This window comes from Lineus longissimus, chromosome 8, assembly GCF_910592395.1.
Source record: "Lineus longissimus chromosome 8, tnLinLong1.2, whole genome shotgun sequence".
Classification (NCBI taxonomy): domain Eukaryota; kingdom Metazoa; phylum Nemertea; class Pilidiophora; order Heteronemertea; family Lineidae; genus Lineus; species Lineus longissimus.
This window is the reverse complement of record NC_088315.1, coordinates 16711982-16727555: the sequence shown is the minus strand read 5'-3', so window position 1 is coordinate 16727555 and position 15574 is coordinate 16711982. Positions and strand designations below refer to the sequence as shown.

Here is a 15574-nt window from a genome sequence, read left to right as displayed (position 1 = left end):
CGAGACGTGAAACTGCGAGACCGGCGGAGCTTCGCTTTGTTGTTGTTGTAGACGAAGCTATTGCAGGATGTTGGTGGAACTGGTTCTGGAAAAGAAGTCGCACTCAAATAGTGATATTTTGCATGCACGCGATATCCCCTTCAGTTGAGCTCTTAGATTAAACGCCGAGTAAAGTTGACGCAAGTGTTAGTGGCCAAACTAGTTTTGAATAACTTGACCCTGGTCTCTTTTCCCTGGCTTGCATTATCGTCGCTCCTCTCTGGTACCCGGGGGATTGAAACTGTTGGAGAGTTTGGCGCTAAGAACTGGCATCGGGCAAAGTGCTAATCATATCTCCAAACTCCGTATGTTGGTGTTATAGAATGCCATCAATGCAAACGAAACTGTCAACCAAGAAATCGATGCGAATGATTGAGACGATCATCATGCTATTCTTTCACACCTTTCGTTTATGTTACACCCAACGATTATCGGTTATTTCACCCGTGACGATCGATGTGATCTTTACATCGCTCTTGGTATCTCTACTTGCCTTGCATTTAATATCCTGCTACCCTGGACCAGCAGGTAGACCCGGAAGAAATAATTGTATACCTTGGAGAGAAGACGACCCTTACGAAAATGATCAGGGATTCACCGTGATGAAATCGGAGTTTACCATGCTCACCATGGTGAATGCATCTTTTAACATGCTCACCATGATGAATATTCCACCGTCCCAATTCATCATGGTGAAGTGCTGACAGATCACCATGATGGTGAACTGTGGATTTACCATGTAAAAATGATATACGTTTTCCAAAGGGTAGAGACATGGCCGTCCACCCTGTAGTAACAAGGTGCACAACGTTGGGAGAGGACACATTCAAATCAGACTGAGTACGCCTAGTAAAGAGGCATGGCACATCCAACAAAGACTTGGTACACTCTGTAATAGCAACACTGATACTGCGCTATGAAGATGAGGGCACATCCAGATGAGACATGCGGCACCATGTAATACCTGACACACCCTGCAGATCAGAGCAATGGCACATCATTGGGGACAAGGCGCACAAGGTAGCGAAAAGGAACATCAATTTGAGGGAAGGACAGAACCTGGTATAACTGTCCGGGATTTTAGGTTTGTGTAGCTGTCCATCTGACTGAGGAGAGCAGGAGATCAAAGTCACCCTTAATTACATCAGCACGTTTAAATGTCCGATTCGTGGCAATCTAGGGAATTGATTCTCAAGAGTTGAGACGTGCCTGTGTAATCTCGTGTCCATGGCAAAGGTTCCTATCTATTTTGTGCATCACGCATTGCAGAACTGCAATATTGACGGCTAATGACTAGATGGTGATAATGACGGCTAATCGGATAACAGCTTATCACTAGAATGCGATGAATACGTTGGGATCTTTCTCATCAATATGTGACTCGATTCATTCAGTTTGTCATTCTTGTCGTCCGCGAGAAAAGGTGTTTCCGTCTCCGAAAGGGAGCGTTGTTGATAATGCAAAACGGCATACGTTATGCTAATAGTAATCGCCTAGAAATAAGAAAGATACGATTTAGACAGTTGATTGGCAGAAAGCGTTCATATTCTCCTCTTAATTGATTTTGATTGGTAACCTTGAAGGAAGAAGATTTACCCGATGTGCCCTTCTTGAAACGTAATGGTAAGAATGCACAGAAGAGGAATCGTGTGCATGTACTACACTTTTCAGAGGATCAAAAACCTTAACTTTTAAGAGTGTACTCCAAAGAACTCGTGAAAAAAACTTTTAAGTTGTTTTGTCTTGTTTCAATGACCCAAATGACATGCTGACAAAAAGGAGCCATTTAAAGTAGAAACTGTTTTCAATGACGCGTATTATAATTAGAATCGCGCCTAGAATCAATACTTACAACTACAAATGCTACCAGGGAGACGACGGAACATGCCCAGGCGTACCCCACAGCATCAACCAGATCTCCTGCACTCATCGGCCCAACAAATGCGCTGGAAGGGAGAAAAAAATTCATAATTTGCATCATTTCGTCGATTTATTTCCAGAAACAAGTCTTGGCGACCTTGTCTAAAAAAATACAAGGAATGTTTCTAAAGTACACGTAGTCCGAGCGGCGGAGTGATACACATGCAATTAGGCAGGATATTTATGTTTTTCTTCCAGTACTTACCTTATCCAAGTGCGGGCTCCGACCTGGACTTCAAATCGATGTCGTTATAAAACACGAAGAAGCACATACAAAGCATGCCCCGCATGATTGCAAAACTGAGCGAATTCACTAAAGGTACTACAGAACAGCAACGAATTGATGACGTACTTGTATCGCATAGATTCATAGATTAGTTATGTTTTACAAAATCATTCATGGCGAAACACCAACCTATTTGAGACAGTTATTACCTCCCAGGGTGGGTGATAATCGTGTATACAATCTTCGTAATCAAGATGACTTTATACCATTTCTATGCCGGACTGAGTATTATTATCGATCATTTTTTCCCGCTACAACCAGGGATTGGAATAGTCTACCAAGCGAAGTTAGAAATGCGCCCTCAATTGGAATATTCAAAAAAATGTTGTGTCATATGTTTTGTCAACCTAAACCCCAAGCCTGGTACTTCTTTGGTACAACGAGAGAGAGGAATATATATCACTGTAGATTAAGGACTGGTTGCAGCGGGTTGAATTATCATTTATTTATAAATCATGTCATTGCTGACCCGTCTTGTAATTATTGTTTCGACAAGTCGGTTGAGAATCCATATCATTACTTTTTTCACTGCACTCGGTATACTGCGCAGAGACATCAGTTTGTACTTGAACTCGAGGATAGATTTCCTCCACCTAGAATTTTACCGTATACTGTAAAGGATTTTCTTTTTGGTAACGAGGCTTACTCCCATGATACAAATATATCTATATTTTCAGTAGTTCAAACTTACATTGAAAGAACACGCAGATTTACTCGCTGATATCTCTGCACATTATATCTTGTGATATCTGACCATCAATTACAGTTGTCCATCTTGTGTTTTATGTAATTTGTAAAGAGTGTAATGAGGGGGCATAAGCGTTAAGCATATTGCTTTTTTTATGCCTCCTTTTAATCATAAGATTGATTAATAAATTTACATATTATATAAAAAAAAATTCACAAAAGGTACTACAGAACAGCAACGAATTGATGACGTACTTGTATTACACTTCTAAGCCATTTTCAAAGTAAATTGGCCAAATCTACAAGCTCATAACTTTTTCACGTACTCAATCGGCGAGCAAAACGCTTTCACATCAAAAATAAGTACATCCAAACCTGTCAAAGCATAGCATGTTCGTCGTACGTTCTGTATGATTATTTCAAGGTTTATTATGACTGTACATAGCCAGTGTGTTTTTTATAAATGATTTTCACTGTCAAAGACCGATTTTGGATGCTCTCAGACCTGTGAGACCAACGTAAACACGGTGTGTAGAGTGAATTATTCTGAAGATTTGACGGAAGGAGCAAAATGTTATCACAGCTATGGCCGACGCTAATCCGCAGGATGCATACTATTCGGTCTTCCATCATCACTGACGTCCATTTATATCACTGGCGTTCTACAAATGCCCGAACGTCCCCCGAGATTACATGTAAGCGAAGATGACGTCAAACGCAAACCCTATACTCACCCAAAGTTGAATGAAAACAAAACTATTCCAGAGACTACACCCTTCGTTCCCATTGAGTCGGGGAAACCTACTTTTCTGAAAGAAGGAACACAGGTCGTGTAGGCCTACAAATATACAGATATATATTCACTAGAAACATCTAGTTTCAGCAAAGTTGCATGCATGACAACTGCACTATGATAACGGCATTGTTTATAACTGTATTCCTATTTTCCTTAACTGTCCAACGATTAAATACGAACGAAATTACCATGGCCCTGTTGTGAGAGAATCAGTCCTGGGGCCTTGTTATATGCGGGGTGAGATTCTGTCTGAATGCCATCCTTGACTCCGAATATTAAATATTGGTCTTATGAGAACCAAGTCACAACCAAAAGAAAAAGAAATCGTGGCATATTGCTGCCCGAGATTGCCTTGTTAGTTTTGCATTGAAAGATATCGCCGAAACTCAATGAGTTTTGGCGTCGGTTTTATTTCCCCCCCCCCCCGCCAATTCGCAGAATTTCGGCTAGTTATTGTAAAATGGCATATAGAAAATCTTCCTTCCGGCCTTAATGTGGTAGGTTCAACTGAGAAAAAAAAAGTTTTCAAAGTAGAAAATCATTAAATATCATGAAGACATACAATGTGTTGTACAGAGCAACTGCGTACATAACCGATTCTGACGTGCAACTGATCTTATTGAGAGGTGAATTTAGATCTTCATCTTCTTCTTAAAACATTACATGTACAGACTAACTGACTTACTAATTGTTTTGCTGACACTCATGAAATTGACACACAAGCTGCTGCCTATTTTACCCCTTTGAGATGTGACCAGACTTACATTGCATCCTCCAGTATCAGTGTGAAACCAGGAATAATGGTAGAGGCGAACGCCAACCCCATGGTAAGAAGAGGCACTGCCGACATCCATAACTCTGGTCTGAAATAGAATAGAACGATGTTAGATAACGCACGTACAGTTCAGTCAGGCAAGCTCTCGACAAAACGACATATTTTCTGGGTATTCCAAAAAGCTGGATCACTGGACTGCTGTATTGACTGGATTTTGACTCATTGTTCACCACCGCCTGGATGGATTGTCAAATTCTCAAATCCCTAACGCTTCTCAAGATGTGCTTCAAGTGCACACACTGGCACTGCCAACATGAATGCGAACTTCAAAATACGAAATTCGGGATTCAATATCCAAAACAAACCAATCAGAAGACAGTTAACATGTCGATAATTCTCATGGCCAATGAAATGCCGTTTAGCATTCACCGTTTGATCATAATAGGAGTGACCACCGTTTTGGATGCACATCAATATCAAATTTTTACCACTAGGCTAGCAAACAATACTGCACCATTGTGACACCTACTGCATGTGGAATATGGGACAGGGGCCCAGTATAAGATACAACGCCGATATAACAAAGGTTCCGACCACAGTACAGGTCCTCCCGCATTTCTGGAAGTAAGAAAATATTGATACATGTAGTAAAAAGTCTCAGGCATCTGTCAAACTCGTACAGTGACGAATTTTACAAATTTGATCAAGTGGCACCATTTTGGATATCGGGTGTGCGCATATGAGTATTGACTAAGGTCGGCCGGCGCATTATTGTGCGCTGTGCATCTATCTTCTTTGGAAATCGAAAAATCCTTTTCTATATCCGCGGTACTGCTTGTCACGGTACTGCTTTTCGAGATGTTGTGCATTACTAATACTAGAGGCGGTGTAAGGTGCCTTACCCACTTATCTATAACAATTCCAATGAGCGGTGCAGCTATTGTGAAAGAACTAGGGGCAATGATGAAGACGAGACCCTGAAGCGCCGTGCCGAGGTGGAACTGGAAAACAACAAAGCATGGAGACAACAACAGACTGTTTAGCTAGTTTCGCGGTTGGAATTCAGGGCAATGGGAAATTTTCGCGACCCCCGAAACGTCAGCGCGAACGCCTATCCCATTGTTCGACAAAGTAATCGAGAGGTCGAACAATGGATTAGACGTTCATGTTGGCGTTTCGGGGATTTTTGAAAACTCCCAAATTTCGCCAGCGCCGTATATAATAGAATGTTATTATTATTATTATACAGCCTCACATGTTGTTTACATGCATAGTAATCAAAGGCGATTGAGACTCCAAATTGTCATCGAAAGTGCTATTTTGTACGCGCTATTTGATGAATTGCTACGCCATTTCGGATCAGGTTCACAACAGAACCAGAGATGATCTCTCAATACATCAAGCTAACAGTTCAATCGATCGAGATAATGAGTGATATGAATAAAGACTAGGAAAGGCTTTTACTTAAAACTTCACGTACATTTACACTAGGCATTTCTGTACAAAATAAATTAAAAGCATTTACTAATGTTTATTCATATCACCCAATATCTCAATTGATCGAGATGATAAGTCAATAGATCGAGATATTTCAGGTAATGTTTTTTATACATGTAAAAAAAGAAATCATCTGATTTTATTTCAAAGCATTTCGCGCCTCGTATTATCGCATGCTAAGCAATAGCCTAGTACCATTAGGCCCCACGTGGTGGCGCTGAGGCGGCTGCTGCTGGGGGCCTAATTCAAAGGGATTTTATTTTTGTAATCCATGACCAGAATTTTAGAATGGCAGAATAAGTTTTAGTGTTTTAACGACGTATTTTTTTTAACAGTTGGTTTTTCTTGTCGTTTCAGTCATAAATTTCAGTCTGTAATGTAATCGAGAGAGTGGTTGCGTCACTCTAGATATGTTCAAGCACATCGGACTATAGCAGGTGTTTTCTTACATATTCAGCACTTCACCAGCTGTTGTGAAATAACTTTGCTTTGTGCATATGATGAAAATTAACACAACAAATCGGCTGCTATCGGAAGTTTATTAGGCCTTACGAATGAGAACCGTGTGTACTACGACTCCACATTACAAATACAATTGATCACGGTGCCATGTTTGACTACGTCAGAGAATCTGATCACAGACGAGAAATCGAAACATTGAAATTGCAATTTGTTTCTTCTTGCTTTTATATTTTACATTCTAACAGTTAAACATCTTAAACACTCTTTATAATGTTACTCTGGATCACTCGTTGACGAATTATACGAAGAATGATATCCCATTTTGATATATTTATTCGGACAATTGATCTTGTTACATACTTGTGCGAATCTACATGTATCATGAAGAACATCATGAGGATGCCATGCCGTCATTAGGTTACAGTAGCATACTTTATGTTAATGACGGACATATCATTACGCACCATGTAAACTCCGGCGATTGCGTGTCAAGTGCGTGCCAAGTCAAGGTTCAGCTTCTGACTGCGAGTCATCCGGTATTCTATATTGCCATATAGGCCTAGGGTTATATTTGCTTACAAAACCTCATGTTTTTGTGCTAAAACTTACCTGTTCGAGGTGCTTCCCCAGGACAGGATTCTGAAAGTTTAAGATAAGCGACGCCAACGCCAAAGACAGGCAGGACATAAGAATGGCTGGCCTCGTCAGTAAGCGCCATATCGACGGCGACTTTTCCAGTACTTGATCTGCAGCTGAAAAGTAAAGCATTGTTTAAGGAATTGATACCGAACTGGAGGTATTGGTTGCTCACCAAACACTGCAAGGGTGAAGCCAAAATGTAAACCAAAACCGAGGTTTTAGATAACATTTTTACCTTGTATAGTACATGTATACTCATTTTCATTGCGCAACCCGATATATTTCTAGTCGGTGACGCGTGGTGGTCATTCGTGGTACCATCCTCCGACCCAGTTTCTTGCTAGATACTGGCGACTGCCTGAAGAATTGTTATTAGACGACACAGTATTTTAAAAAGATCGGCGGCAGGCATGGAAACAAAAAACTGTGAAATTATCGCAGGTCGCTCGAACAAAAATATCTCGTTTTCGCGGTGTTTTAGTTTATAAACAACCGCTAGAGGGGAGGTCTTGTGGTTTTCATGATTGATTTGATCGTACAGATCAAAGATAAAAAAGAGGCCAGCAGTCTAAGCAGATGCATGTAGTAAAAAGAATTAGTCTTTACTTTTTCCGCGGTAGTGCTGGACCACCTGGGCAATCCATTGCGTCATCGCAATTGGGTCTTCTTATGAACGAGGCCGGTCCACTGCGTCCGGAGTGCAGTGCTTTTACCTGTTGTTCTGTAAATACATATATATCTCAGATAAAACTGGGACGGGATGCCAGTCCAGTATTATTCGTGATTTCAACATATCTGTACTTACGTTTTAATTGTTTCGGAATCAAACACATGGGAGGAAAAGCACTAATTAAAATACACACCCCTACCACGAAAAAGGGGACCATGAAACCACCAGCCTGAAAGACAAAGAATTGTCCGGTCGTAAGTGAGCAAAAGTTGGCCAAAGGCTTACGAGTACCAAACTGTCAATGGACACGCCGATGCAGTCCATTTCGTCAACCTGATCGCCCTTCCTCTATGGCGGACCGGGCGGCAAGATGAGGTGCTCTCCACCCAGGTGTTCAAGGTGAATTTCTCCCGCGGGCGGCTCGAATCGACGCGTGGGTTTAAAGGGGTACGCCGTTCGTAATAACTGTGGTTCCACCGCGAGGATAGAAATGCAGTTATACACTGGCAAAATCCCAGGTTGTAATGCCCGCTATTTTCTGCTGAAAACTCTGTAGAAACACTCCGTTCCGTTCTTGTTATCCGTGAGCATCTTTCGAGAGTACGGATTGATACCTACCTGGTATAAAGCACCCCCTAAAGCGGGTCCGACCATAAAACCTATCCCGATTGATGACTGTGACAACCCCTGAAGGAGAATAATGTACACATAGAATAGGAGTAGTCTCACCGTAGAGTGGGGTGAAACTGAAGTAGCCAGAGGGTGAAAATGACCCACCTACAAAAATTATCTTTTGACATATGTTTGCAGTGTACAGTTTGACAATGTCACCCCACCTTGGGCCAATGTCACCCCGTCTTACGGTAGGCAATTTATACTCTCTGGTAAATGATAAAAACAGCCTAATTCATTGATTTCTTTCGAATTTCCCCACCCATTATCCAGTTCGGCAAGTTCGCTACCGAAAAAACACTCAAGGTTCCAACCAGGGACTTCTTGACCACTGGATCACTAGACCACTGTGGCCCCTGGACGGTAATCTCGTGTGAATGAATAATGAAACCACGGTAGCCACTGTCGACAAGCGTATCACAAAATACCCTGCTGTACAGACTGACTACTGATATTAGCTAACGCATGAAAGCGTACGTGAATATACTTGCAATTAAGTGTCAGTCCATGATACCACCATGCAGAGGGTGGCAAGGTGGGGGTCAACCGTTTTTAACGAGATTAGGTATGCAAGATCCTTCCACTAAGACATCATTACACAGCAATTGATGACTCTCAAAAATCACTAGCAACCGAGTTAGGGGCAGGCCTAGTTAGGGGGCTTGTTTTAGCTTTTTTCCCCCTATTTTTTGTGTATTTTTGGGTCAATGTTGGGCACTCCTGCAGAGACTAAAAAAAATAGCTGGATTTTCCCCCTTTGTATGATGGAAGTATTTGATGAGATCTTCCATTCTGCAACAGGTCATTGAGTAACACTTCATACTTTGGTCGTGCTAGGCCTAGTAATTATGCATACCTAGGGGCAGTGCTTAGGAAGAGCTCTCTATCGACGCTCATATCTCCAACACTGCAGGTCTTTGAATGCTGTGGCTTGCACATGATAAAGGTAATGATACCTACTTTCAAAATCAGAAATAAAATTTCCGGCCGCTTTTACTGTTTTCCCAGGATAAACCAAGGAAAAAGTGCTATTTTCCACCAAAATGACACTCATTGGCTAGTGCTGCCACCTTGTGTACACTTGATGAATTATAAAATAAATGCATAATGAACACATAATTTATGCTTGGTGCTGGCCATGAGGATTAGTAGTTACTGTCAACCACCATGATCACCCCCCCCCCCCCCCCCATGCCTAGGCCTACTAACCTATTTTAACTTATTTAAGTAGGCCTACCGGTAAATAACTCCACTTGCATTTTTCCCCCAAAAAAAGAACAAGCTCATCACTACAAATTTGCCCTTGATGAAAGCCCTTTGGGGAATTGGGCCCCATAGTTCCTGAAATGCTGATTTGAATTTCAAATAACATTTCGGCCTTGGCCTACCTGATGGCAACGTAATTGAATAAGCTACATGTAGGCCTTCTTACAGTCCGAAAACCTTAAGAAACCCCCCTGTTGGGGAGGATGCTAATGTTGACCCATTCATTAGCCTGTGTCATGCTGCCAGAGCATGTTGTAAGGGTTGGCCCCCCCCCCCCCCCCCATGGCTAAGGCACCTGAAGGGCATGTGGTATGACCTACTAATACATCTTTATCAACCCATGCAGGGATCATCCTGTTCCTAAGAACCTTGCATAAGTGCTCATTTCACATACTAGTAACACCTTCCATTGCTAAGGAGCCAATTGACCAAAGGTGCAGTTCCTACTGTAATTACTGTTTGATGAGGACAACCCTGCAGTTGGCTGCACCGTCAGAGTACTGCTATTGGAAGTTTTTAGCTCCTTGGTTGGCGCTGAAATGTTCTCCTGGAGTTGCTCTAGCATTGGCTAAATTGTACATATACATGTACTGGAATGGAGAAGTTTTTCATGAACTGAGTTACGGTACTGTCCAGTCCCTTAGGAGAGATCACAACTTTCCACATGCTACACTTGTACCTGTCTGCAGAGGACAGTGCTGCCACTTAAGAAGGGACACTTTTTTTTTTACAAATGGGTGATTTATTTACAAGCTAATATAATGATACATAGAAAAAAGGCTATTTTGCAGGCAATAGCCAAACCACTACTAACCACTACTAGGGAGGGACCAATACTAGTAACACCTCATTTACGGTACTACATGTCAGGCCCAAGTGCAGGATAGTATCAGGAGAGAGTCCCACTTTCCAGTAGCAGGCTTGGTTGTTCAAAACTGACATTAGCGCTACTAAGTATACTGACATTAAAAATCTATCTTGGCATTTACAATTGTTTACTGAAAGCCAAAGTTCAAATTTATCCCAAGATATCACTATAAAATCATTTTTTAACCAAGCCCCGCATTTTACCTGATGAACCATCCGCTAGATATACTAGAACATCAAATCTGGATGTCCTTCATATTGCAGGTTATGTTAGTCAAGGGAGACAAAAACACAGCATGTAACAGTTTTAGGAAATTCACCATGTATTTTTTTTAGAAAAAGAGAGATGTATTGCAGAATGCGAACAATGCATTTGCAATCAATGGCGTGGAAAATCTCAGGTCAAGCCTGATGAATGTACATCCAATAAAGTCGTACCCTTTCATTCTAAATCAAGAATTCTTGATGTGTAGCTGACAACTTTCACTGGGCTAATTCTGCCCAGTCATGACTCAAAGACCAACATTTCAGAAAATCTGTCTCCACCCTCTTATCATTTCTCTCTCCCAGCTCAAGAGTGCTTGACCAGCAGTCCTTATGATACTGTTGCAACAACATTACCCATCAAATTTGCCCTTCTGTCCCGTCTGCTGGGTTTTCTAAGGCGTCGGCTGGTTGAACAGAGGAAGAGGCAACAGCGGACTGAAAAAAGATATTGATGGAGAATCAGGTTTGGCTTAGAATCCCTCATTGCCAAGGAGATGGGAGCCAGAATGGCATCAAGGTTTTCAGCTTAGTCCCTCCTCTCTCATCAGTGACCTTCTTACATGCAAGTCAGTCGCTGCAGGCAGAATTAACCAATATTCACTTTGGCTTGCCCCGAATCTTCTCCCCTTTTTTTTCATTCAACTCACCTCTGTATCCATGGGTGCTGGTTCTACTTCTCGTTCTACATTTGCCACAGATACTCGATGTTTAGCCTCACATCCTTTACACAGAGCTGAAAAGGCACCAGATTATGGGGGTAATGATAATATGATGTGCAATATAATAGTGTGAGGACATGATGATGATGATAGACTTGTTTTGATAATGCGACCGGCCATGCTGATTTTGTACGGCAGTGAAGCATCACCTCCAGTGGCACTGGCAGGGAATCATAACTGGGACTTCCTGATCACCAAGCCAAGGCTCCAATCAACTTTCTAGGAAGAACACAAGTGAAGTGGTAAATCGTTATCACTCAGTTGGTTTTGCACCAAAGTTAGGTTTAGTCAGAGTGGGTATCATTACAGGCCTACTGCTTCTTTTCTACTTCAGTGATTTTGAGACTGATCCCTTACCTGAGCCAACTGGGACAAAAACTCCCCACTTGATGTATATTTCCCGAGACATCACTCGATGAACTGAACCACCATCTTTTCTGGGCTTTCGACTTGTTTTAGAGGGTTGATGAAGTGGGTGCTGGCATCTCCTTTGCTGATTCCATGATAAACTCAACTTGTATCGGTGGTTCGGGCATATTGTGGTGTCCAGAACTGGAGAACTCATATCAAACACGCCATCACAAAGTGCTATGAGCTCCCATTCACTTTTGACTTGACTGGCTTTCCTGGAGGACATCCAACGCATCAAATGGGAGTGCACGTCCTTCTTACATTGTTTCAAGGGGATCACACTCTTGTCATTGGGGTATGAAGCGTCAGTACCACACTCGATATCCTTGGATATGACAGCAAATCCACATTTCAACTGTGATTTTTCAGGTTCCATTTTCAATTGACTATCACACAATGTACACGTGCATGTACACAATGCATTGTAACTGTAACTGTTGTTGTTGTTGTCGTTGCTGGTGATCGTTTCCGCCAAGACCGCTAAGCCTCCACAGGGGTAATAAAGGCCTCTAGGTTGTTTGAGGGAGTGTGTAGGAGGGGCAAGGGAGAGGTGGGTTCACTAACATCTAAAAATGTAATTTTATTTGGAAAGCATGTGTATTTCGTCAGTTTTCTGAGGGAATGGGCAAAAAATGGGCACCAGTGAGAAGGGCGCGACTCGACCCCCTCACCGGAAAACCGTAAGGGCGGCCGGATTTTTTTCTTTTGCAAATTAAAAAACAGCATTCTGACTTCCTTACCTGGAAGTGGCATCACCTAAAAAACTGCAGTGTTGGAGCTAAAGGAGAGTTAAAATTGCCTTTTTACTGAAATTTGAGATTGCATTGTTTTTGGGACGTACTGTACCTGTCATTAAAATGTACCTGGGGCAAAACAAAAGGCATGAAAAGGTAGCTCAGATCATGTACTTTCAATTTCAATAGGCGGTGTTTAGTGATAATTCTGTTTGATGCACGAAAATTGACAAAAGACTTAGCCTATTTTGAGGGATAATGCATGTTTTTTTAAAAGGAAAATGAGTAGGAAATGGTTAACAGCCGTACCCCAAAACTGTGGGGTTATTTTCGAAACCAATCCACCAGCCTTCATAGTACCCTAGGACAGGTCTGTGGTAGAAATTACAACTAGATCTGTTGACCCCCCACCTTGCCACCATTTGCATGATCCTGCATGGTGGTATCATGGACTGACACTTAATGTAGACATTCTTGACGGGTAAAGTGACGTCAGTATTGTCATACCGGTGCAAGAACAAGTGGCAGCAGCGAGCGCGTCGGCGATCCTCAGAATGAAGCATAAAGTTGTGAAGGTCCTCGTGTCCTGGGCCATGTCAAGCAAGCTGAAAAGAGGAAATGGAATTTTAAGGTTAAAAGCCATATTATGTTAAGCTTTGCGACATGCTTGATATTCATGACATATGTTCAGGTCAGAAGAAAACATTATTCCAGGCTACAAGTTTTTCGTTTGATTCATTATTTAGTTATTTCAATTTCAATTTTTAACTATTTTACTTTCCCGCTAAACATAACATTATATTGGTTCCCCATGTGTCCGCTAGGGATTAGTTGATGACTTAGAATAGAGCAAAATGGCTACCGCATATTGGTACAGTTCAGAGAGTGAAAGGCAGGGTTATCTTACCCATATAATGTAGTAGTTACGGCACCAAAGATGCATCCGGCCAGGTACAGATATTTCGGCGTTACTTTACTCATCTAGGAAAAAACAATTGTGTTAATTAACAGGAATCCGTCTGCGTAAGGCTATAAAAAAGAAAGCCGGTCCCTTTTGCGCTGGGTAAAGCGATCGCTAAAGCCAAAAAATATTTATTTCAATGACAGGACGTGGTGACTGCTAATTGACTTACATCACTGTGTACAAGCGCAACATGAGCAGAGCCTGCTATACTATCAGGTAGTACACTCACATCCAATGGCCCAATTCTTTGTTGTATAGGGTGGACAAGTGCACATATTAATGCCGACGGGGTATAGCGGATTCACATTGAAATATCCTTTCGTAACAAAAGAATATATGGGATCAGTGGACTCTCCTTCCGGGAGATATAGAATGCTTGTTAGTACACAGTGTACATGATATTTTTAGAAATTAATGCATTTGATCAGCATACTCGATAGCTTCAATGTGGGGGATGTAAAATGATTTCCTTTCGTTTCGTTTTGTATATTAGGTGTCATACTCTGAAACAGTTGTTCTCCTTTTTGTAAACTTTGAAAACTATGCTCTTGTACACTGAAGCTCTTGTTGCATTTCCCGATCAGCGATCGATGCAAATATGTATACACTATAAGCATACAGATGCCGCCACTGTTTTGTAATATGACTTTGTATACATGCAGGTTGGATTTTTCTCAGAGGGTTAATGGAGTTACAAAGTATATATATATAGCATTGACGAAAGGTGGTAGACATGTCATAATAAAGACCAGATGAATACTCACAAGTGCTCCGACTACGGGCGAAAAAAGCGTATTGGCAAACTCGAAAGAAGCAAAGATGGCTCCGATCATTGTTAAACTGACTCCTTTCTTAGTAGCCTGAAGAAATATAAGATTATGTGGGATTAGGCTTATATATATTAGGGAGTTTTCGCAAAGCCTCCGAAACGCCAGGGTGAACGTATATTACACCGAAAAGGCACTTGCGTTGGCGTTCGCCTAATAAAGACCAAATAATTTTCTTTTGTCTCGCTTCAAACCCCAAATAATAGGAGAAATAATAGCATTTTTTTGAATTTTAGAACTATACATTGAAATTGCTGCGACATCATTCTCAAAGTGGTTGAAAGAAATAATTTCACGATTCCTTCAGGAAACAATATCCCCTTTAATCGTCATGTTTGGACTCTACAAGCAGGACGTAACTAGGGTCACTCATCGCACCTATTCACGCGTGTTCGAGAAATTCGTCCACGCTTATCGAATCAAAGACAATGCAGGCCCGTAGTTGTACACTTTAGTCACCCGAAGATGACCAATTTGAATCCTCTAGTTCCTGCTTATAAGGCCCCCTATTGCGTACTGTGTAAAAGGGCGTCATAAGCAGACCCTGCTATACTAACAGGAAGTACATTCCAGTGGCCCAATTCTTTGTTATATAGGGTGGACAAGTGCACATAAAATTCCGACGGGGTATAGCCCATTGAAAAATTAATAGCAATTCGCATTGAAATAACCTTTCGATTAATGGCCTCTACTTCCGGGAGATATAGCATGCTAGTTTGTACACTGTGTTGTGCATCAATTTGAAAACCCGCTTACCTCTTTCGGGAAAAACGGCGCCAGCAGCGAATAACCACAAGAGAATAAAAAGCTTACGGAGATCAAGCTCACAATACAAACAATATCACAAAACAAAAGTGTGTCCTTTTGCGGCTTCTCTTCCTCCGTATCCTTTCCCAATTCCGTCGATAGAGAACTCTCCGTCATCTCTTGGTCAAAGTCATAGTTGTTTTCATTGCAATCATTTGCTGGAGATAAAGAAGATTGGAGAGTTAGAGTTTTGCAGCCACACACAGCACATTTTGGTTATCGACATTGAAATAGAGCCGACTTAAAAAAATAAATTTTGGCTTGATTTC

At 41.6% G+C, this 15574-nt stretch overlaps 2 protein-coding genes and 1 long non-coding RNA gene across 3 annotated transcripts; all 3 read right to left on the bottom strand.

Moving 5' to 3' along the window:
- Positions 1–1352: 1352 nt before the first annotated feature.
- Positions 1353–8425, bottom strand: LOC135492991 (MFS-type transporter SLC18B1-like). The gene is made up of 9 exons (XM_064779741.1): positions 8390–8425; positions 7907–8000; positions 7072–7214; positions 5406–5504; positions 5033–5121; positions 4493–4591; positions 3667–3741; positions 1892–1985; positions 1353–1532 (listed from the first exon to the last, which is right to left on the bottom strand). Exons 1-9 carry the CDS (start codon positions 8423–8425, stop codon positions 1353–1355), a joined length of 909 nt encoding a protein of 302 aa, XP_064635811.1.
- A 2594-nt stretch (positions 8426–11019) lies between these two features.
- Positions 11020–12490, bottom strand: LOC135492728 (uncharacterized). The gene is made up of 3 exons (XM_064779333.1): positions 11920–12490; positions 11491–11576; positions 11020–11278 (listed from the first exon to the last, which is right to left on the bottom strand). The coding sequence occupies exons 1-3, from the start codon at positions 12347–12349 to the stop codon at positions 11201–11203; spliced, it is 594 nt and encodes a 197-aa protein (XP_064635403.1). The 5' UTR covers positions 12350–12490; the 3' UTR covers positions 11020–11200.
- Positions 12491–13225: 735 nt separating this feature from the next.
- On the bottom strand, positions 13226–14526 carry LOC135492114 (uncharacterized). The gene is made up of 3 exons (XR_010448030.1): positions 14436–14526; positions 13615–13688; positions 13226–13312 (listed from the first exon to the last, which is right to left on the bottom strand). It is a non-coding gene; the product is annotated as an uncharacterized LOC135492114 (long non-coding RNA).
- Between the last annotated feature and the right edge of the window lie 1048 nt (positions 14527–15574).

Coding starts and splice junctions, on each gene's coding strand:
- LOC135492991 (XM_064779741.1), bottom strand. CDS start 8,425: ATGGTCGGACCCGCTTTAGGGGGTGCTTTATACCAG. Junction 5,122..5,405: donor GAATTGTTATAGATAAGTGG/GTAAGGCACCTT, acceptor TCTTACTTCCAG/AAATGCGGGAGGACCTGTAC. Junction 1,533..1,891: donor CCCTGGTAGCATTTGTAGTT/GTAAGTATTGAT, acceptor TCTTATTTCTAG/GCGATTACTATTAGCATAAC.
- LOC135492728 (XM_064779333.1), bottom strand. CDS start 12,349: ATGGAACCTGAAAAATCACAGTTGAAATGTGGATTTGCTGTCATATCC. Junction 11,577..11,919: donor TTTTGTCCCAGTTGGCTCAG/GTAAGGGATCAG, acceptor GTGCCTTTTCAG/CTCTGTGTAAAGGATGTGAG. Junction 11,279..11,490: donor CAGCACCCATGGATACAGAG/GTGAGTTGAATG, acceptor ATCTTTTTTCAG/TCCGCTGTTGCCTCTTCCTC.